The sequence below is a fragment of the Corythoichthys intestinalis genome, chromosome 14 (assembly GCF_030265065.1).
Source record: "Corythoichthys intestinalis isolate RoL2023-P3 chromosome 14, ASM3026506v1, whole genome shotgun sequence".
Classification (NCBI taxonomy): Eukaryota; Metazoa; Chordata; class Actinopteri; order Syngnathiformes; family Syngnathidae; genus Corythoichthys; species Corythoichthys intestinalis.
Genome location: NC_080408.1, coordinates 28312646 through 28336889, shown reverse-complemented (window position 1 = coordinate 28336889; position 24244 = coordinate 28312646). Strand labels below are relative to the sequence as shown.

The window sequence follows — 24244 nt, the reverse complement described above, 5'->3', positions numbered from 1 at the left end:
ATTATGAGCAGTCATACCTATCCAGACAAGGTCTCCATAGACTGGTGTGTTGTCTGTCCAATACTACAGTCTCACTCCATGCACCTCACATGGATCCATGTCACAAAGATTTTTAAGGCCAACATTACCTTTCTTCATAGAACCATTATTGCGAGTAAGTGACCAATTCATGTCCTGAATTATTCAGAGAAGAGTTTAGGCCAGAGTCAGTGATGAATCGATTGGTGAAGTCCTGATTTCCCAACTGTAGTAACTGTCTATGTTGAGGTGGAGGAGTCGAATAAGAAAGATGTCCTCCTCCTGTCTTTATAAAACCCAGCAATGTAGGCACTGGCACGGAAATTAGAGGGAAATTTGGGTTTAATTAAACGATACAGTTGATTCTAACAAATTCCATGTAGTTTGTTAGTTATTTGTTAGTTTCAGGGCTAAGCTAGCACGGGTCAATTCAGGTCAATTCGGCTGACTTAGCATGACAATAAAAAAAAAAAAAAAAAAAAAAAAAAAAAAACATATGCACACATTACAATCATCAATGAATACAATCAATAATGTTGGCTATGTTTCAGGAGAAAGTTATTAAAACTTACCATTCCGCGTTAATAATTGCAGTATTAACAGAAACATTTGGAATCCGGCAGCTCTGCAACGGAGCAGTGCGGAGTGATATCACATCGTTTTTTTTCACCACAAATTTTTTATGTCGTAGCCAGCAGCAAGTAACCAGTTTATATTGTTCCTTGTTCTTCATTGAGAATTTGTGGAAACTTTGCTTTGCCCATTTCTTCTGTCTCTTTCCACAGCCTCTAAATGCACATTTTGCCATGTTGCCGGCCGTCAGTTAACTCAGCAGACTGATGCCACATTTGAGGAAGGTGGGAAGCCAGAGTTTCCAACCTCCGGTCTAGAAAAATATCATTGGAACGCCTCCACTATTTGATCGCTTACGAGAAGGCAGGTTTGCTGGAGGTCAAAATGTCTTTTGATAGCCTAAATAAAAAACAACTTGTTGCGATCAGCCATGTTTGCTGTTTATATTAGCTTGGAATGCTTTGAGGTCGCAATTGCTACCATTCGAGCGACATAAGTTCGATTTCCTAACGTCCTCGAATGCATCATGAGCACCTGTGGCCGAATAACTCGCCTCTATTGTCTTCAAATTAATCTTCTAAAAAAAATAGATCTGCAATAAAATGAATTACGGCAGTTTGGTGTGACATTGTTTTGGCCGCATAAGTGTTTTGGAACAAAGATCTGCATTTTGAATTTATTTGACTAATGTGGATCTGTTTGTAGCTCTGTATCGTTTTTTATTGGCATGGTAAGCAAGCACCATTGACTCGCGCTAGCTTAGCCACTCCAGAACCCTGAAACTAACAAATAACTTACAAACTGCATGAAATTTGTTGGAATGAACTCCACCGATTTATTAAACCCTCGCTAACTTGAAGATTAAGCTTAAAATTCTGAACTTCAGCTTTAAGTTTCTCAACAGAGTATTTTTACTTGGTGTATGAAAATAGAGGTAGGTTAGTGTTTTGATATTAGGCTTATTTACCAGAGTGAGAACTGAGGGTCTCCCTACAAACTCTAGATTGAGAAACGCACACCAGACATACTGTAGAGTGTAGTACATGGCGGTGGGGCCACAAACAGGCATGAGGGACATTCAGACTCAAGGGCTAAAGATAACTACAATGAAAAAAACTGCAGCATCTATAACTTTGTTGTCCCAGACTAGTTTCACATTTCTAAACATTTATTGCAACACAGTTTAGGAGAACTTGAAGAACATAGCTCAGTAGTCCCATTCAGTTTTAGATTAAAAAATTGTATTGCAGTGCAGTCGCTTAACCCTCGTAAAGTTTCTTCATTGGACAGGTGAAAATGTCCATCTGGGTGAGCCAAAGTTATAGTCCAGACACTGAGTGTATTTTGGCTAGGGTTTAGAGCTCGGGAGAGGCTAGGTTAAAAGTGGAATTCACAAAATGACTCCCTCAAGGTCTCTCACCCTACACTTCTTACCTCTGCACCTCTGTAAATCTGCGTGGGGTCCATTAATGGGTGCTTGCTTATAGCAACCCATGAATTACTTAGCTGATGACCTTATAAGCTTCCTTTGTAAATACGTAATTGCATCATTTGGACAATAATAATAAACCCTAAAGCACCTCTCCATCCTAAACATATACCATCTTAACAGCGAATAGCACAACAAAATATCTATGTGACACTTAATAGGAACCCCACAGAGTTTATGAAAGCAACTTTTCAGACATCTGAATCCTAAGTGTATTGTTTTTAGATGGGAGAGAGGTTCCATGTTTAAAAAAAAAAAAAAAAAAAAAAAAAAAGGCCAATATTCTGTATAATCTTAGTATATTTACAATGATTATCTTGTTAGCGTGTGGATAAGATCATTACTTGCAACAGCTACATTGTGCTTGATCAGCTGTAGCTGAAACTTCGGAGATAGTCACTATTGCTGGTGGTCTTGTTACAGCCATTCAGCCAAGTTATGAGCCACCTGGATTATTACTGTAATTTTTGGACTAGAGATTGCTTCTTCTCCATATGCTTATAGCTCAGCACATTTTGTTTGAACATTTTTTTAAGGTGTAAATATCCATAATACAATTTGTACACTCCATATAGTCAATAAACACTGGGAAACACAATTTATGAACATTATTTTTCCCTAGGTTACCAACTTACTGTTCCCATAGCCTTGGTAAAAAAAAATAAACATAACAGTGACAAGTAAATATTGCAGTAATATCTGTTATTTTCTAATATTATTCTATTTTGATATTTGAGTTCATAAAATGGAAATTATATTTGAGTTTATACAATTGAAATCATGCATATGTTATATGCAGTGTTTCTCTTTTTTTTTTTTTTTTTAAGAATATACAGGTAGGTATTTATGGTTTTAAAACAGCTGTCCAACTTAAAACATGTTTTCCTTCTAACTTGCTGCCCATCATATTAAAGAGACATTAAGCATCACATTTATGTCTTATGTAAATATGACATAGATATGATGCTTAATGTCTCGTTGTACAGTTATTGGAAAGATTAGGTTAGTTCACAAGTAGTTTACCTGAATGTGGCCTTGAGGATTTGCCCAGAGGTGCTTTCTTTGGTTTGATTGTTGTATCCATAAAAAAGGTCACCAAACACAGTCTGATTAGCTGGAATGTCCGTAGCTTCAGCACAGTCTACTCCGTCTGAGCAGACATCAGATAACGGCAGGCAAGATCTCCCATCTGGCCCCCGCTTGTAGTCCTCAATACAGCTAGAAAGTATTGTTGCGTTAAGTATTATTGTATAATTGTTGTTGTTTTTTCTATACTTGTACAAACTAAGTACCGTTTCCCCTCCCATAAACTGCCAACATCTCTCACAGAAGTTACATTTTCAAATTATCCTAAAATAGTGGGACAATAGTCCCATTAAAAGTATACATTCCGTGTATACATATATTTTAATTTAAAAAAAATCAATTGCTTAAAAAATAAAAACAACATAACAAGTTTTTTTTTTGTTTTTTTTAAAAGCAAAAAGGCATGCAATTATGATATAATGAACGTTGAATTGTAAGCAAATAATGTAAATTTCAGTGCCTGAGTATTTGTCTATTTATTTACTTATTTATTTTTGTATACTGCTCGCTTGCTGTGTTGGTGAGGGGTTTATCAGCACAGGCAGAAATTAAAATTTAAAAAAAAAATATATCTGAAATATATTTTACCAATATAGTCATCATTCGTCTACCATTTTACGTCAGGGTCAGTTGATAAACATAACATTACATTATCTGAGTTCTTTGAAATAGCTTTAGATTGCTCAATTTGTAACTAATTTTCAAATGACTGGTTATTATGAATGTCAAAGATGAAGTAATTTTATTGCAAATTTAAGAATATTGATGACATTTTCTCAAAATCTAGCGAGAATTATAGCCATATTGAGGAACGATTTGTTATTAACCAATCCGTCAATACTTCGCTAGCAATGCAACTGTTTTAAAAAGTATGAGTAGAAACCGGAATCAAATGGAACCCAAATGATACCAATCCCTAGTCAAATACAAACATGCATGATGTAATTGTCGGGATTTATGTAGTAACTTACCCGCAGAACATCTGAATGTTGTAAAGAGTTGGATCGTCTTCCAGAGGAGCCAGTTGCTGAAGACACAGCTGCTCACAACCTCCATTGAACCCATCAGAGCAATCAATACCAATGTGGTGGTCATAGCATCCACTTCCATCCTTCATAGGACTCAACCCTGGGGGGCACTGAAAGAAAAGTGTTTTTAAAAGATCAAATTCATCTGGAATGTTGTTTTCTATGTATTTCTCTGCTTTAACGGTGTAAGAGACACAAATACACAAGGTTCTCTAATGATTACTAATACCAGGTGAGCTAGATAAACTTGATAACCTAATAACATGTGTGCCCTCTCTTTCCCATCAATATTTTGGTGTGACAATTTTGACAACTCAAATCCATATAACATTTATAAAAAGTAGCACTCATTAGAAAAATAAATTACAAAAAAATAAATAGAATCGCAATGGTCAAGACGGAATTGAAATTCATTCAATCATTCATCATATGTCCCATTTATCCTCCCGGGGGTCACGGGGGTGCTGGTGCAGGAGGCAGGGTAAACACTGAACTGGTTACCAGTACCAGTATTCGCACTAACACTCATAACTAGGGACAATTCCTGATAGTTCAATCGGCCTAGCACGCATGTTTTTGGTAGCAAACCAGAGTTCCTGGTACCATACAGGCACAGGGAGAACATGCAGGAAGGCCCAAGCCTGAGATTGAACCCATGATCTCAGAACTGTGTGGCGGATATGCTAACCGCTCAAGCCACCGTACTGCCTGAATCAAAATTTGCTTTGATTTACATGTTTTACTTTTCTGTTATTAGCAATTTATTTTATTTTCATTATTTTGATTTTTTTTTTTTTTTAAAGTGTTTTTCCTCACTGACTGGAATTAAAGACATTTTTAATAGCAAGCCTAGGCAACATTATGAACCCAAAAAAGTGCAGAACTGTTTTAAGCCTTTAAATACGGAGCTAGTAAAATTGCTGAATTTAAAAAGCCATAAATGCAAATACCGTGCCTCATGTCGTTACTGCTTTGAAACAGGAGATGGCAAATATTGTAAATTTTGGTGTTCATAAGTTAAAAAACTGCCTTTGGGTACTAAAAGTGTAATAACAAAGTGCAAAATACAGAATGCAAGTAAGAGAAAGAGGCCAAGTAAGCGCGGACCCCGATTCTGAAGAGGAATCATGCTCAGCATTCATCTAACATTCATCCCAGCCCCAAAAACTGAAGTCAAATTCAAATTCTTTCCTGTCAGCTGTTACTTCAAAGAATACTTTGATGGAGTGCTTCTTAACAAGCCAGTCCTACCTCTGAACAGCAGCTCGGAAAACCGCTTTCAAATCACTGAAATGTGTTAACATTGTTTTGTTTTTACTCTTCAAAAACTCATATTATTTGTATATGTAGGATAGTTGCATGCAGTTGCAAGTGAAAGCACAGTTTTTCCCGTATCCCAATTATCTGCGCTTGTTCAAAGCCACACTCACCTCCTCCATTCAGAACAGTGGAGTGACAGTCATATTCTCGTCATAATTACAAAAACACATTCTTTCAAAAAAATTAAATTGGGATTAATTTACAATTATAACACATTTTGCATATGTAAATAATTCATTCATCATTCATTCTTTTTCCATGCCGCTTTTCCTCACAAGGGTCACGGAGGTGCTGGAGCCTATCCCAGCTAACTAAGGGCAGTAGGCAGGGTACACCCTGAATTGGTTGCCAGTCAATTGCAGGGCACAATAAAACAAACAAGCATTCACACACACACTCATACCTATGGACAATTTAGAGTGTTCGATCAGCCTACCTAGCATGTTTTTGGGATGTGGGAGGTAAAGCAGATTCTCCGGAGAAAACCCACGCAGGTACGGGGAGAACACGCAAACTCCACACAGGAAGGCAGGAGCCCGGGATTGAACCCTTGATATTTGTAAATAATTTAATCTCAAATTGTCAAACCTGAGTTCACCCTTTCACAAGGCGTCTTTTTTCACCTCACGTATTTTTTTTTTTTTTGATGGCCCGACTGCAGTGCTTAACTTGTCCACATTCACAATATAACAGTTAACTCATTCACTCCCAGCCATTTTCACCGGTGCAACCCCCTTCGCTCCCGGCCGTTTTACTGGATTTTGACTGATTTTGCAAGGCCCACAGAAAATTCTGTTCTATTGCTATATAAGCAAGGAACCCACCAAAAGAAAGATTGGACTCTCTTCTTTCAGCAGGAAAAAAAAGTTCATATCTTTTTCCATTTTTTAGAAATCAGCATTAGAAAATAGCTTAGTTTGAGCAATTTTCCAATTTGTGATGACAAAACAGAGAATTTGAGCTTTTCGTAAACGCATACATTTCAAACATACTGTAGCTATTTTTTTCTTTAGTTACATCCCAAACATCTGAATAATGTTTTCCTTTTACAAAATAACATAAACAACAAGACAAATAGAGCTTTTGATAGCAATTTAACAATTTATTTACACATAACTGAGAGATGAAGCTGTTGTGGCAGCGAAAGCCGGGGTAAACTTTTCCTTCATCGCCGCCTGTCTCATAAAGATGGTGACCACTGCCTCGTGGCGGAGTTCGCCTGGGGAACTTGTGTCCCTGGGGGGGGAACTGGTTTAGCCGTGTGCGTTTCCGGCTGAGTCGCGGGACACTGGAGGGTGAGGTGGACGCGAGCGGCCGAGTACAGCGACGCGGGCTCTGCTCGGCGACCAGCATGGGCTCAACGGCATCCTCCGCTGCACTGGTGGTCCCGGTCGTTCTGCTCGGTCGTCCAGCGCCTGGCATCCTGGGCATCCTCCCGGTTGTTCTGCTCGGTCATCCACCGCCTGGCATCCTGGATATCTATTCGGTCATGTTCCGCCGGCCCCCCGGCCTTTCATTCCATTGAATCGGGTTGGGGGTCTTACCAAATGCGCTATTGCCCTCCAGTGGCCAGTTTTATTGCTTTAAAATGGATTTCCATCATTGTGCTTTGGAGCTAGGTTGAATCAGAACCTAGAGATGTGTCTTGTGAAAAAAAAACGTAAAAGACGTATTTTGGGACACTGAAATTAAAAATAGAACGCATTCATACGTTTCTGGGAGCAAATGAGTTAAGGAGGAAATGTGCTGAACATACTTTCGAGGCTTTTGTAGACATGAAGAGTGTAGTCAACTCATCAACAGATTCTCAGCATAGTGAAAGGTAGCGTCCAGTGGCGGCTGACTGTTGTATTTACTAGGGATGTCAAGATCGCATATTTTTGCACCTGAGTCCGAGCAACCTGATTTTGAGAACCTGCTTATCCGAGTCCCGAACCTTTGTTCAAATAAAAAGTCATTTTGTTGTTTTTTTTCTGTTACATGTTATGCTACTGTATTGTTTACAGCAATGATCTCCAACCCGGTCCTTAAAGGCCCTCTGTGGGTTGTATATTGAACAACAAATGTTGTTAATACAAATTTTTAGGCGTAGGCAACAATGAAGACATTTTCTGAGGTTTTGGAATGTTTGAAAATTGGCGGTGTTATTGTGCTGAACCGGAAACAACGTTCTGAGTGTACTGACCACAGTCCTTTGACGTTAACATCAATACGCCTTGACATGACGCGTAGTCAGGATTTTTGGGAGGTCCACGTCAGGCTACGGCATAGAGTCGTGAATCGGGTCTGCGTTAATGGCGTAGGTCTGCCGTCACCGCAATGCAGAAGTATAAATCAGCGTTAAGGACCAACCTACAGTTCAGCAACATGAGTAGAAAAAACTAGACTGTATTCTCCTTTCAATAATTTTTTGACATAAAAAAATCAGTTTATATGATTATTGGAATGACAATTTGCATGTAACCAACATCACCATCACAATCACCAAGCCTATCCGTAGCTGTTGTCATGAGCAAAGGCACACTATCTAAAATACTCGCATTTTATTGGCTGAAACAGTTCTGGCATTTGAAAATGTCTGTTAAACGCAATCTCATAAACTTCCTGGAAATATTGACTGTTGTCAGGGAAGCTCAAGTTTGAACTTCAAGACAAGTGTTACCTCGATAGCTTGATTAGAGAAATAAATACGACCCCAACCATGGATTGCTTTGCTGGGTGTTTATACTCACAAACCACTAGTTTTAGATTTGTGGGTATATCGAAACCTACCTAAACTGACCTTGGTCAGTTATACCGTTTTGTATTTTAATGCAATCCTGGTTGCTGGTCGATTCGTTCTCAGGTTCAAATGCCGTTTGCAGTTCGCCGATGGAGGATGTCTGCGTCCTGTTCCCCGGAGGTTGTAAGGCTCCGGGTGGTGCACACCTGTCAGACGTCGTCGATCATCCACCGGAGAAGGGAATTGGCATGCGGCTCAGAGGACCAAGTTAAAAATGTCAGGGAAGCTCAGGTTTGAACTCCAAGACAAGTGTTACCTCGATAGCTCAATTAGAGAAATGAATACGACCCCAACCATGGATTGCTTTGCTTCGAAGGCTTTATAAATAAGAGCTCTCAGTTACAAAATGATGTGACCCAGCCAGGAGCTGTGATCACCCAGAAGTACAAAGAAGTACAATAGAGGCTGGACATTTATAGTGTTGAAAGGGCGGGGCCGAAGCCCCCCGTGAAACGAAACTTACTAAGAAACGAAACTCATCATCTCACAAACCTGGGTACCATCTTTGAGCTGAGACCTTGCTCTGGCTAGAACAATGATAAGAAACCACAGTCCTCCCTTGTATTAATTTAGGGCATATTGAAAAACATAGGAACATAACAGTCCATATTTGGGCATATTGTGATACGGTCTACAATTGTCAAGGCCATGGGAAGCCACACTCAAACAGATTAATATAACAATGACGCTCTATGCTACAATGTTCTCATGCAAGCATAACAAAAGCATACAAAATATAATGTATAATGGTTGTGTTTTAAGCATGAACAAAATTCTCTCACAACTGTTATTATTTATCAGTTTTAGACAGCAGAAAAATGTTTTTTTTCCCTCTCATAATGTTAAAAAAGATTCTTTCTAAAGGGAAGCACTTGGTCAAAAAACCTGACTTGCACTTTAACCAATTTGTGCATGAATCCAGATTTATGTATGTACATCACCCCATGTGAAGAACAACAACAAATTACATAAGTACAATATACTGTACATTTACAAAATAATTGCTATGGGATTAGATAAACATATATTTCAAGCCACCACAGTATACAGTACAATAATAAAGAAAAAACATTGTATAAAATTGCTGGCCACTGTGTAAAGCCTATGGTCTTTAGTTTAAGTTGGCAGCATTAGGTCTGCACTCAGAAAACCCCTTGAAGCGCCATGCTTTTTAATCCTCTTTTTTAAATGGAGATAGATTCCTACGGCACTTTTGGAGCTTAAGGGAATCAGCACTGTGCAACTGCCAAACAGCAACAAATCCCCATGAGAGCAGTTGGATAAGCTAAACACTTTTTATAAGTTGTCTGATTGGTAGATCAATCAAGAGGCACTTAGATTGAGGAATGAGACAAGGAAATGACTCAATTCCTCCTGAAATCCTTCGGGTTTTCACTTGATACTTATTCATGTAGTGTGAAATTATTTGTGTTAATTGTGTTATTTCTGCACCCGCCGAATATTGACATGTCAGTAGCCCTGCACATTCTATCACTAATAAATTGTTAAATTTATTCACTACACCAGGGGTCCTCAAATACAAATCTTGAAGTTCCACAGTTACTTTTTTTCATACAAGCATTGGTCCATTTAATAATGTCATTCAAGTACAACGCAGGTCGAAGGTGGTAAAGGTGGCTTTCTTTTGACCAGACAAAAATATAATGTACATTCTGATTAAATAAACATAAATTAAAAAAAAAAAAAAAAAAAAAAAAAAAAAAAACATTTTTTTGACTTAAAATAAAAATACAAAAAACATGCAAGTGCAATTTTTACATATGTACACTAAATAATTGACTAGATCTGTCATTAAGGTGCAAACAATAACTTGACAGTATATTTTGTAACTGTAAAACACTGCTGGACAAAAAAGAAAACGTGCAAGTAGTACAGTACATGTTCACCTGTTCATTAAGGTGCAAACATAACAATTATTGACAGTAACTTTAACTGTAAAACACTGCTTAATGACAGGAATGACATTTGGGGGTCACGAAGCTGTTTACTTACATCATCAGCCAGTACTTCAGTGCGTCTTGTGGTTGATGAATCTGGGAGTGAGATTTGTTTGATTTTTGTCGTCATTTCCTCCTTTCTTTTCCTTCGAACATTGCTGCCATCACTTCAGTCATGCACTTTATTATTTCTCCATCAAACAATGGCTTCTTATGTTTGGCCAACACCCACGACACTCTGAGTGAGCACTCCGTTGCAATTTGTTGTTGTGTCATAGATTTAACAATAACCTTGCTTGACTCTTGATATGACTGCTTCAACCTGTTAATTTCTCGCCTTCTCAATTCTGATTTAGGAGGAAACTTGTCTTGGCGTTTCACATTTACACTTTTTTATCACAGCAAATGTCTTGAAGCATATTAAGCAAATAGGTTTGGTACTTGCAGTTGATAAAATGGACGCATATTTGTCATTCCATTCCTCATTGAAATGGTGATTTTTGTTTTCCGCTTTTCTTCTCTTGGTCAACTTTCAGCATGCCATTTTGTTAGATTCGGTCTTCTACTGGTGGCATGTGTGGTATTAGTGAACGTTAATTAGCGTTGTGCTCTTGAACGTTGCCCGCATGCAGCGAGAGTGCAGGGGTAACACGGGGAAATAAACAAATAAATAAATAAATGAATAAATCACGTTTGCTCAAAGTATGACTCACGTTCTTGAGTGAAAAAGTACACGACAGCATGTACAAACAGATTGTAAAACGCCGGGTGCGACTCGTATTTGAGGTTGTTGACACTGCTGCGGTCCGTCCACGCAAGCTAGTAGCATGCAGGCTCTTAGCCAATCAGTGCATCCATGCACACTCTCTCAGCCAATCAGCGCATCCACGCAGGCTGTCTCAGCCAATCAGTGCATCGTTGTCATAGAAATGACAACAGAAGTGAGAACATGGAAGATATTTGACTAAAAATGAAAAAGAATTTAGCAATAGAATAGTAGCACATAGCGATAGATCAGTGATTCTTACAAATGATGTATGTTGGAAAAACAGCTTTTTTTTCTTTTCGTTTTTTCGTTCGTCCGTGGGTCCGCAGAGAGGTGTGCCGTGGTCCGGTCATGGAGCGCGGTCCGCTAATTGAGGACCCTGGCACTACACTAATAAAGTAATCAGTTTCTTCCTCACTCCAAAAGAGTTTTGTCTTAGTTTATGCAGCTACTTTCAGTTCTGAAAAAGTAATTGCCGTCCTTGTGAATGGAGCATGCACAGATTTAAAAATGTCCAAATTTGGGGGTTCGAAAAGGGTTAACCCTTTAAGTGCCAAAGTTGCAAAATTGTGACAAGCAACAATGATGACTTTACCCGGCTAAAGCTTCAAATATGGTCCCTCATATTTGAGTGGAATATGTTTACATCAGCTTGCACAACAAGGTTGCTGATAATAACCCAATTATGAAAGGATTATTGACGAGGGTACAGGTAAATAAAGCCAATGCTGTATGGACAAACACCACTGATCCGCTCTGTAGTCAGTAAGCAACTAGGAATTTGATTTGAATCCTTTGCTGCACAAAACCACAACAGACAGCATGTACAGTACATATGTTAATACTTTAATGTTATCAGTTGCCTTAAACGATACTTTGTTTTACCTCCCATTTTGAACTTGTTGCTCATCAAAACCTTTTAAATTCCGTATCCATGCTGTTTACTAATCCAGTAAATGCAAAGGACAAATGTCTCACCTGCCTCTTTGTAGCCACTTCTAATTTGAAAGTGCTAATTGTGTATATTCAGTGTTTTTCATGCAAAGTAAAAGTAAATGTCAAATGTGATGCCGGTTTCATTCTATTTGTGAACGCAATCTGCAAGTAATTAGAGGCTGACTGACTAAAGCGGCAGCTGTTGCACCTGGGGATGGCTTTCAGGCAGATCCCTTAATGAAGATAAGCTCAGAAAAAAAGATAACTCAGCTGGGATGACATCATCAAAAATGAGATGAAATGGAGGGTGACGACATGATAAATGAGGAAACTTTTTCTAAGGTCACTGTTAAAGGTCCTTCTGTCAGCGTAAAACTCTTGCCAATTACATATCATGTCTAACGTCATATGTAACTGGTAGAACAGAATGAGGGAGTTTGACGTTTTGAAGAGGGAAAAAAAAATTCGAACAGAAAAAGTTTCCAATAGCCTTTCTCCAAGGTATAGTGGAATGAGAATCATTTACATTTACTTCACCACTACTTTTGATTGTTAATTGATTGTATGTTCCCCAAAAATATAAGAACAAACTTTATTTTGATGGACAGCTCAGCTATGCTCGGTCAAGATTGATTTTTTTTGCAGCAACAAACCTTGCTTCATCTGTTTGGAAATTTGGTAGACTGCTCTGTGTCAAACCGTGTCAAAAAGATATACCCAACAGACTAAAAAATTGGACCAAATTTGATATGTCAAAGCTGAGCAAAGAGCAGGACTGTATTGAATATTCACCAGTGGTTTTAACCAGTTCTTTCAATGAGGAGGGAAGCTTACTTTGTCAGCTGCCACACTGACCAAACATGGTGTCAGTGTTCTAGTCATGTAAAGTTCCCTGCGAACTGCAGATGCATCCATGTGATTGTGCCAATTTTAAATGAAATGAAATACTAGGCATGAAAATGGGTCAGGGGTTAAAAAGGTGAGAAGGGTGTGGAGGAAATATGTTCCGGTACACTGTACAACTGGGGCTGTCCCAAACGACTAATTTTCTCCCGATTAGTCTGCCAACTACTGTTATGATTAGTCGACTAATCTAATATTTTTTTTCCTTTTTTTTTTACTAATTTTTCAATGAAATTTTTGATGACGCTTATTAATTCACAAAAACATTTTGGAGCACTTAAAGTCTTTATTCAAGTAAAAATAAACACATAAATAACAACAATAAATCACAAATAAACAATGAGGTCAAATGCTGATAACATTAACTAGTGCAAAACAATGGAATGTAAACAGATTCAGAACACTGACTTCGCCTTTCCAACATAATTCAAAACAATTCTTAAAAAATATCAATAAAATAGCAATAATATTATAGTATACTACTATATTTAATAGTATTATAATCATTGCCAATCAGATTTTTCATAAAGGTGTCATTTTAAAGCTATTAGTGTATAATCTGAATTCTGAAGTATTTATATGACGAACATAACGTGTTTTTATTTTGAAATGTTCACTGGAAGTACATTCGCGAAACCACTAACAGTAAGCTTTACACGCCGCAAAAAAAAAAAAAAAAAAAAAAAGCTCTTTTTGTCATTGCATGTTGTGTCAGTAATCGATTTTTTTCATTTTTTTCGTTTGCAAATGCTGTTAACTGTCATATCTGTATGCCTTCTCAGTTCTTTTTTCATTCCAGCATCTGATTCAGCTGGATGGGCGGGGCCGTTGCAATTGGATTTGCGCCGTTGCGCATTTGGAGCGCTCATTATTTAAGGACTCTGGCCACCGTCTGCGAGTGTCGGACTATTGCTTGTTTGCGTGTTACTTGCCTTGCTTACCGCTGTGTGTGCATCATCCTTCGAGCTTCCCGACGTTTCTACGGTCGTGTCCTGGTTTGAACTTTTATGTTCTTTTGGATCTTGTAGTTAGAATTTTGTACTCTGTTATATATGCGTCTTATAGCGTGCTCTTTTAGTTGTACCTTTTCATACTGGCGTTTTTTGGCGTGCTCCCTTAGTTGTAAATTGGTATACTCGCAATTTTGGCGTGCTCCCTTTGTTGTACTTATTAAATACAAACATTCACTATTTCTGTTTCTTGGTCTGTGATTTGGATCTGCATCAACGGCTTGCCGTTCACAACATTAACCAGCGATTTTTCATGTTTGAAGTGTTACCTTTTAAACCCAAGGTTGCGTTTTGGAGAAGATGTTTTATACCAGGCTAAAGTAAGTTGTGTTTTTTCCCCATTAGCCTCAATGTAGCAATGCTAACGTTTACAGTGTATAATATAGATGTGTTTCCTTATTTTTATGTCTGAACTTCAATTCTGCGGTGTGTTGATGACCAATAAACATCTGTGAAAGGGACTGGAGTCTCATATGCTATCAACACGCACGTGTACACGCACAAATGTATGCACGCACGCATTACCGTTCTCATTTTTATTTACCGTGCGATAAATTGACTCATTGCATATCACGACAGGCTTAGCAACTTCAATAAAACATGTCGTTAGTTAGATGGACTTACAATCTGCCAGCTTGTTAATTGTCTCCTGTCATCTTCCATAATTACAACTGGGTGACGGCGCTTGAGGTGTTCATTCACGACCGACGTGCAGCCAAGCTTGCCATTGAAGAGACAGGACACAACCTTTGTTTCGTTGAAATAAGTCAACGTTTTGTCCACTCTGGTGCATTTATTTGGCTTTGTGCCACTTTCCCCACTTGCATACCAAGCGTCCGACATTAAAAAAAATCTCCTGGCACTCATGTCATTACTCTTATCAAATGTTGCCACATATTCTCTCACGTTGTTTAAATCTGTAATCTTCATCGAGTATAATTTATCTTTTAGCATACCCATATCCGTGAAGTTGTACGGTATCTGCGTAATTTGTACAAGTGAGCACTGATTTTTAAATGTTTTAAATGTTTTTTTTTTTTTTTTCCGTTCGGATTTTGTCACCGTTTCGGCAACGAGACAATGTACGTTACTATGCGTTATTACGTTGTTTGAATGACGCGAGAAAAGTCAGACACGGAGAGAGAAGAGTGTTTGTTGTGACGCTGTAGCAAAAACGATGCTAGGCTAGATGGCTCCAATATTTCCTGACTGTAGCCAACAGCCTACAATCTACGCCTAGATATGACATGCATATAGAACTACATGCGAAATGATAGAATCGGCGGCGTTAGTAAACCTTCCTAGCGAACCTAAGTAACCTTTTATCTAAAATACTCCTAAATCGGCAAAATCTTGACTTGAATCTATCTTTAAATGATGAAAGTAGCCAGAAGGGAACTAATGAAAAAACAGGAGCAATTTTAACAACTTTAACAGTTGATTCACAACATTAAATGACTTTCAAACATTGGCAAAGGTTACTATGTTTTTTGTTTTGTTTTGTTTTTTGGAAAAAAATGAAAAAAAAAAAACATGACAGGTACTTTGCCAAGTAAGTAATTACTCTTAAAGATGAAGTCTACAGAATGAAAAGTGACGAAAGTGGAGATTTTATTTATTTATTTATTTTATTTATTATTTATGCCAATTTGTTGCCGAACACAATTTGCCTGCAACTATTGCTGATCACTTCTCAGAATTAACAAAATAAATGTTTGCATCAGTAAGTTAATTTTATCAATTGACCTTTTTAATGTATAAATGTATGATGTCCAAATGTATGATGACGCTTAGTTAGATGAAAACCACCTTAAAAGTAATTTGGTAATTTATTTCCAAAGTAAAAAAAAAAAAAAAAAAAAAAAATTCATCTTCTAATAACATACCCAAATGTCACGTTTAGGGCAGCTTTGTATTGGGTCTTTGTGAAATTGTTGTTGTTTAATTGTCTACTGAGACTCATTTTGCACAGCTTTATCAATTCTACTTGTAGTTGCTTCGTTTGTTCCCTGGGAGACTAGTGTGGATGTTACCATAGCAGCAGTTTCAGCAGAACAGAGCATGTGTTGTTGTTGTTTTTTTTTTCCTGAGGAAAAGGAAAAAAAATGTTTCTGAAAGCAAATGACCACTCGCAGTACTTGCTTTTGGAAAAATTAAATTTTTAGATGTATCTTGAAATAATAAAACAGAAAAAAATATATATTTTTTTTTACAATTAGGATCAGGCCAGATACACCTATATGTACTACCTGTGGCTGGTTTGTGTGTGGTAATGTTGAACATAATTTAAGTGGACTCTAGCATGTGCAGCAAGGAACACAGTGCAAAAGTCTGAAAGCACTCACCATAGAGCTTCCACAGACTCAAACGGTTGTATCAGTATAACTCAGGGGAAGGCAAAAAGAACCTTCAATTTATGATGAAGAACACTGCATGAAATCACCAGAGAAAATATGGTTAAACAGAAAACATGGCGAAGAGCTGGACCACTTACACAAATAAAGAAAAGATGAAAATAAATTTTGTTAGGCTGTCAAGAGGGACACAGCCACATCAAGGGAGCAGAAGGAAATTCTAGTAAGTGTTGTTAAGGACAATGTGTTATTGTTCGCTGAACATTTTGGCAAAGATTCAAAAACATTTTCCTCGAAGACAACACTGTTTATCACTAAAAGAACAACAGAAATAATAGTAAAGCATGATTATGGTTCACTTTTTCTGCAGTTGGAGCCTTACTCAGGGTTAAAAGAGAGAAACCGTGCCATCGAACATTCGTGTGTGAAATGTCCTGATATCAAGGCTGTTTGCAAAGAAGAGTATTTTCCACTATTAAAATATTTTTGTATTGAGTTTCGCAGGGTAAAGGTCTTGTTATTGGATGATGTTTGAATTTCCCCGTCCGAATTTTTCAAATCACCAACCGGTCATTTAAAAATAAAAGTTACAGACTTTTTATACCCGCTGTGATCCCCCATTCAATGTTCATACAGTGGTATGAAAATGCATCTGAACCTTTTGGAATGTCTCACATTTCTGCAAAAACTTAAAATCACACAGGTGAAAAAACTGACTGCTTTAACTAAAACCACCCATACATTTATAGGTTTTCATATTTTAATGCGGATAGTATGCAAACAATGACAGAAGAGGGAAAAATAAATAAGTGAACCAATCACATTTCTTCACTTCTTCACACTTTTTCAAATTCAAAATTAATATATCTAAGCTAGCCAGCTAATAATTTAGCAAATTTCTGTTCAAAATTTTTTCTCATTTTGACAGCATGTTTTATAAAAAGGTCAACATTTGAGGCCATGCTGCTCCTTGGTCTGTCGTATTCACTCATACCAATTAATAGTTGACCTTACACTGAGCAAACCAGTTCCTCCTCCCATCAGACCAGAGGACTAGCAGTTAAAAGAAATGGATTAAGCCTGTAAATTGGGAGCAAAGAAGTACAAAACCTAGTCTAATAAGCCAATTTGGCTTGATTTAATCAGAGCACAAAAATAGGGATCTGCATTTCTTTACCTTCGCTGAACCCCTGTGGTTCGATCGAACTCAGGTTAAGAACCGCTAGTTTAGACATTTAAGCTGTCATACGATCAAAACACATTTATGTCAAAGTTATGCTTGAAATGTGTGTTTCACAAAAAGCCTGTTTTTGGCGGACTTTTGCTCAGAAATACACCTTTTCCGAAAACTTTCTTCTACTGCTCATGTCAAAAGAACGTAGAAAGAGTAGAAACAATTTTTTTCCCCTGGAGAAATATAGATTTTTTTTTCCTATTAGTAGGTGTCTGTGTTCATGTAGAACACAATATTATGTGGCGCTTAAAAGATCTATCAAAATGCAGTGGTACCTCTACATACAAAGTCAATTCATTGCAGGACTTTGTAAATCGAATAGGTCGTATGTCGAGCAGGATTTTCCCATATGAATACATTATAATTCCATGAATTCATTCCACAGCCCTAAAGCCTACACTAAATCCTTAATAAATACTGCTGGTACCATTGCAAATAGCAATTACACAGAGCAAAACAAATAAAGTATGAATAAAAATTGGAATAATAATATAATAGTAATAGTAATAAAAACAATAATACCTGTAATAATGTAACGAATCAGGTTGTAATGTGGCGGTGTATTTTACGTAATGTACCTGATTGCACCGTGTGGCTGATTGACAGAGAGAGAGAGGACTTTTTATGTTCTGTTCAAGGCATCAGCTGCGGTGGACAGTAGGCATGTTGTGTTGCATAAGTTCTGAAATAAATGATTAAAAACCTTACGAAGCTGGCGATTTCTTTGGCGATGATAAAATAATAATAATTGTTACCTTATAGACAAGTGAACGGAGCAGGACTGCCGAGATCGTAGACATTCTACGGCCTCGGCAGTACGGCCAGTTCATGGAAGCGCACACCACGCTCGTATTTTTCCATCATTTCCATCTTTATTTCAATGGTAAGCTTCACCTCTTTCCTTTTTTCACCATCTGCACTAACATTGTTGGAACCTATGTTGATTTCTCTCACAAGAAAATCTCCTGTGCGTCCATCTTGTGGGAAAATAAAGAAACCTCGGCGCCGTTATAAATTGTTGTATTTGGAGCAAGTCATCGGATGTAGAAACAAATGACGACTCAAATTTTACGTCGGATGTAAGTAGGTACCACTGTAAATCAAAATGGCTGGTACAGAAGGTGAAACATTGCTGGGAGTGAATGAGCATGCAGCATGAGTGTCTCGCTCCAACTTGACAGATGTATTGAGGGCCAATCCTAGTCTGTCTGTCAATCAGCCAATCACCTTCTGCCAACCGCAGTCAGAGACAGCCCCTTAATAAGGCTTTGTTGAGGATGCAGTAAGTGTGAGGTTGTCAAACTCCATTTTCGTGAACACGCTTATGTTGGGAATATACAATTTCAACAAATACCTGTGTATTCTTAGTCAACTATGGATTAAGACAAGAATTGGCATCCCTTGACCTAATCAAAACAGAACCTTATGAATTCTGCCTAAAGCTTCAGACTCTCACCCTGTCTGCTATACGGTATATGCTGGATTTGAAGGAACTGACACCATTGATATCAAAGTCTGGGAAGATGATCCCAACTGTTACATAAAACCGGTCTATTTCATTTGGGTCATTCAACACCTGCAACACATATCAGCCAGGATCTTGGATGGATCGTGATGATATGATGCTATGCACATAGGAGGAATAATTTCATCACATTAATGTTACCGGTCTATTGTAGGTGGTGGTGACTTTGAACATTTGAAGACGAGAAATAAATGTAGATATCGATGATACAGTACTAGCTGTGACCAGAGGCGTAGCAAGGGTCCCCGGGGGCCCCAGGCAACAAGAAACATGGGGCCCTTCGAGCGAGTGCAAGTAAGGGGGACAGTTGGAGTTGGAGCAATAGCATATTTAATTAAAGTATAATAACGCCTCGGTCTCATAGAGCGCTTTTTCGGACACTCAAAGTGCCCGGCTTCTATTACATAAGGACATAAAACTACAGTAACATAGTACACTCACCGCTGTCTTGCTTCCTTTTTTTCCCTTTATTTTGTTGCTTCCAGAAGGATAACTTCTCTTCATTTTGGATATATGCCAATTAAAAAAAAGCCAAATTGCCGCTCACTCTATGAGTCACGTGAGGGGGGGTGGGGCAGTGTAGAGCGAGTGAAGGGGCCCCTACAGGGAACTCAGACACAAGGCTTACACTTCGTGTGTCAAATCTGTTGGCCCTCTAGGGGCCCCTGCTGCCTGGGGGCCCTAGGCAATTACTTGGTTTGCCTAATGGGACGTGACGCCTCTGCCTGTGACTAGGCTGGAGTTTTTGATCATATTTCCTAAAATATTGCATGACAAAATTCCTTTCAAATAACCCTATATACTATAGCAGTATACAGTATAGCACAGTAAATTTCTGCTTCAAATCGTACCTTATAAATGTATTGTTTGCTCCTTTAAAATATCTTTGGAGTGTTTCCCCTTTCCCAAAGATGGTTATAGACAGATTACTTTTTTATGATTTAATAAGTGTCATCCTGCTGTCCACCTGAAAGCCTGTGCAACAAAGAAAGTTGGGGGGGTGGTACTGCTGGTAGCTGAGTGTCTGACAGCTTCTCACTGGTAGAGAGGGATTTTTGATTTTGAAGAAGCAAAACACTAGCAGACGGCTCTATGATTCTGCAAATAAGAGCGTTATTGCTTCTATCCCCAACAGATGGAGAACAAAACAGAACTGGCTGTTACTTGTCCTGGTTGCTAAGCACCACCTCCAGGTAATTAATGTGCTGTCATGTGTAAGAAAGGTATGCTAGTCATAGGGGGAACTCAAACTTGCCACTCATTCACTCCACTTACTTTAAATATAGTTAAGTTAGATAGTATTAAGTTATTACAAAGCTTAATTGCAAATCTCAACATGCACTTGTCAACTGCAATTTTGGACAACTCCTTGTGAGCCAAGTAATATGAATGACTTGGGTTAGAAGAGTGCTATGTAGGGATTGCGTGTTTCAGATCATTCCACATATATCCAATAGGTTTTAGACCATGGCTCTCAGAATATTTTGAAATTTAGTCGTGACTCATTAGTCTGCTGAATTTCTTCAGCGATATCTTATGCCCTGCTGATTAGAGACAACCTCTGCTACATGTGGCAAAGCAATCAGTGAACATTAACAGAGCAGAAAGCACGGATTCATATTGCAATTTCGCATATGGTCCTCGTGGCAAAATCCCACCTTGTGCAAATACGAAGCCATATCGACAAAAGATGACTTACCACACATCCAGTTGAGTCAAGTTTTCTGTCAGATATGCAGCGAAAATTACGGCTACAGCCTCCATTGTCTTTGGTGCAGTCTCTGACAGGTCCAAATGAGTCCAAAAGAACTTCCAAGGAGTCAAAGGAAGAGCTGATCATCAATTCTTCCCTGCAAATGACAAAGTATTGAAGCATTTTTTTTTTTCTGTGGAGGTAAATTGCTTTGTTTTAGCACGTCAACTTGGAACAATTTTTAACCTTTGGAGATGTTTTGTAAGATAAAGTATGATTTCATTATTTAACCCATCAATCAAGAAAACATTTAATTTTACACTGTATTTTAAGTCTTTTGTCGTGGTTATTTAGCGCCATCATCTCTTAATATTAATTTTTCAAGGCAATAATAATGGATCCTCCCATGAATTCCAATCACAAAGTGATGGTCATTTATTCGACAACTGCGTGCCTTTTGCAAATGTCTGATCAACTGATTTAACTATATGTGGACTACAAGTAGGGACGGAAAGATTTCATGGATGGTCAGTGTAGTTAGAATGTATCTGATCTCAGTTTTGAAAATCAGTACATAGTTGTTGTTGTTTTTTTGTTTAAAGCACTTTTTTTTCGTTCTGCCCATATATAGCTGGAATAGACTCAATGAATGTGCTTATCCTGACAAGGATCGCGGTGATGCCGGAGCCTATCCCAGCTAACTACCGGCAGTAGGCAGGCTACACCCTGAATTGGTTGCCAGCAAATCGCAGTGCACAAAGAGACAGACAGCTATTCACGCACACACCAATACCAATACAGTGTGCAACCAGCCTACCACGCATGCTTTTGGGTTGTGGGAGGATATTAGAGTACCTCCAGAAAGCCCAAGCGGGCACACGTAAACTCCACACAGGAATGCCAGAACTCGGGCTTGAACCCTTGATATTACAACGATGAGACAGACGTGCTAACCACATTCCCCATTGCTAATATATATTTGGGAAAAAACAACAACAATTATGTGTATACATTTTTAATTTCAAATATTTTTATTAAACATACAGTTAGGGCTGCAGCTATCGAATATTTTAGTAATCGAGTAATTGACTGAAAATTCTATCGAATAATCGAGTAATCGGATTAAAACAAATTTTTAGGTAAAGAGCAATTATACATATACATGAGAAAAAAAGACATTTAATCCAATATTGAACCATTTTCAGTCAATCAATGACTTTATTTTCAATGTACATTGTTGAAAACAGCCAACAATTGCATCTAAGATGTGACTAGAAAAAAAAAATCACTGCTTTCACTCAAAAAACTTCTAGATCTTATTAAAAAAAAAACAACAACAACTATTTCTTACCTAAAAATGTAATTACGCTTGATAACACACATCACTTGAAAGCTATGTGTTTTTCCCACGTGTTTCAATTGAATTTCCATTTGTGTCAAGCCATTTTTAAGTTCTATTCAAGTTTTAAGTTAGTCTAAACTTTAAGTACTGATAAGATTTTGAGTTTTTGCAGTGTTCAAAATAAATGTATGATACCTGCTGTATTGCAGCACATTAGGGACCAGTGCTACTTGGTGACTACTGAGCTAAAACAGACAGTGATCTTTATTATGTTTTAATTTTACACCCTCATCACTCTACAGCGCTGTGTTTTTACAGATTAAACAAAGCCTGTATGTAAGACATGTTAGCCACGCATCGACAGTGGTCATAATCAATAGAAACCTAGACCTCCGTTGGGATAATGTTACGTGATCGAGTGACAGTAACGTTATATTTACTAGCGATGAGAAGTCTACTGCTTAAAGATGGCGGCTGTTTACTAACGCTGCCCAGACGCAGCCGAGTCTGTCATTTCGCATCTAGTCATAAATGCATGCAATATCTTTGAGACGCATCGGACACTATTTGCTACCACACTAGCATCATGCGGACGTAGTTTTTAGCGACGTCGGCGTAGTTTGTAGCGGCTGTCGGCTGTGGTAAGTTTTTTTTCTTTTTTTTTTATTGCTTCCTCCTCTACGCACGTGACGTCAGCGCGTTGTCCCGCATTAAAAGTAGTCCGGGCAAAACGTGATGCTTAGAGCTGGCAAAATTAAACGATTCCTCGAGGTGAATAAAATTACTCGGATCAGTTTTTAAACTCGAGTTACTCAAGTTGCTCGAGTATTCATTTCAGCTCTACATACAGTATGACATTTTCCAGTAAATAAATATTCTATGATTGTGACACTTTGAGGCTGGGACTGTTTAAAGTATTTTAAATGTAAATGTAGGAAACTTTAACATGTAAAATGACAATTGACAATGACAGTGTTATTATTTATGAAATCAGAATAAATGAATTGTGACATAACCCGTCTCTTATCATTAAACATATGTGTATAAACGAGCACTATTCAGATGATCATAATAAGACCAAACAGCACTATTAAGATGGGTCTGAAAAAAAGATGCATACTAAGTACATGCAGTTCCACGGAATCAGCGCACAATGGTGTGTTTGCTGTTCTCCATATAAGTAAATATGCCATTAATCATGTGAAATAAGAGAGGAGCTCAAGAGGGACCATCCCCAGGGTAACTGATACAAAAGCAATCCACCATCTTCACGTTTGTCTTCAGTGAAAATGGTATTAATGTTGCATGAATATTCTACCCTGACATTTTGTAATAACTTGAACAGATAAATATTAAAGTTTATAAAACAAGTTGAGTTGTTGGTCTGATCAAAGTTTTCTTTTGTTTTCTTTATTGTATTCTTTTTGTTTCTCATCAATGTTTGTGTAGTAAATGAATAAATCATCAAGTAGAATTATTACATTATTCCAAATTGAAAGGAATGTAAATCTTGTGATGATGACAAGAGGCAAAGTTTTTTCTTTTCTTTTTTTTCCCCCTCACAGAAGCTCAATAACAGCTATTTCCAAAGATATACAGTTTGTATCTCCATGACGACGATAAGAGGAACTACCGCTGATTTAGCGTTCACATATTCTTGGAAATTCACAATGCACTATCTAAAGCCACAGATTCCTTGTTTTGCTTTGCTTTCACAGTAAATATGATATTATCTGAGGAAGCAATTTTTCTATTATAATTGCTGTTTGCTTTGTTGTCGCTTATGCAAGGGGGACCTATTAGGGAGGGTGGCTGCAGATGATGAAACACACAGCAAGTGTACGTGAATACTAAATTATTCTGGAACTACAATTACAGTGGATAAAGGAGGCTTTTATTATATCACAAATCGTAAGAATGATGAGTTGTTGTGTGAATTTGAAATAGTACCTTACCTTATTTAATCGAAGTGCCAGATTGAAATCGACTTAAGTCATGCAAAGCGTTTCCATGCGTGAGAGCTTAAAGTTTAGATAGCAGTATGCACATAATATAGCCTACTTTATTTAGTGTCTTGTGCTTTTCATATTATTGCTCCAAACATCAGTCACTATATGGTACCAAATGTTAGGAGTGGGAACCTCTTGGTACCTCACGATACAATACGATTTGCGATACAAAGCTCACGATAACCATGATCTGACGATATGGCAATACAACGATTATC

The 24244-nt window shown here is 37.9% G+C and overlaps 1 protein-coding gene across 8 annotated transcripts in view; it reads right to left on the bottom strand.

Annotated features, from left to right (window-relative positions):
• Positions 1-24244, bottom strand: part of astn1 (astrotactin 1) — a 506238-nt gene that overhangs the window by 287939 nt on the left and 194055 nt on the right. For all 8 annotated transcript variants that reach the window (XM_057856766.1, XM_057856768.1, XM_057856762.1 and 5 more), the window contains exons 12-14: positions 20682-20832; positions 4138-4304; positions 3104-3298 (exon numbers count right to left, since the gene is read on the bottom strand). In XM_057856766.1, the coding sequence (XP_057712749.1) occupies positions 3104-3298; positions 4138-4304; positions 20682-20832 (513 nt within the window). The remainder of the gene's footprint in view (positions 1-3103; positions 3299-4137; positions 4305-20681; positions 20833-24244) is intronic.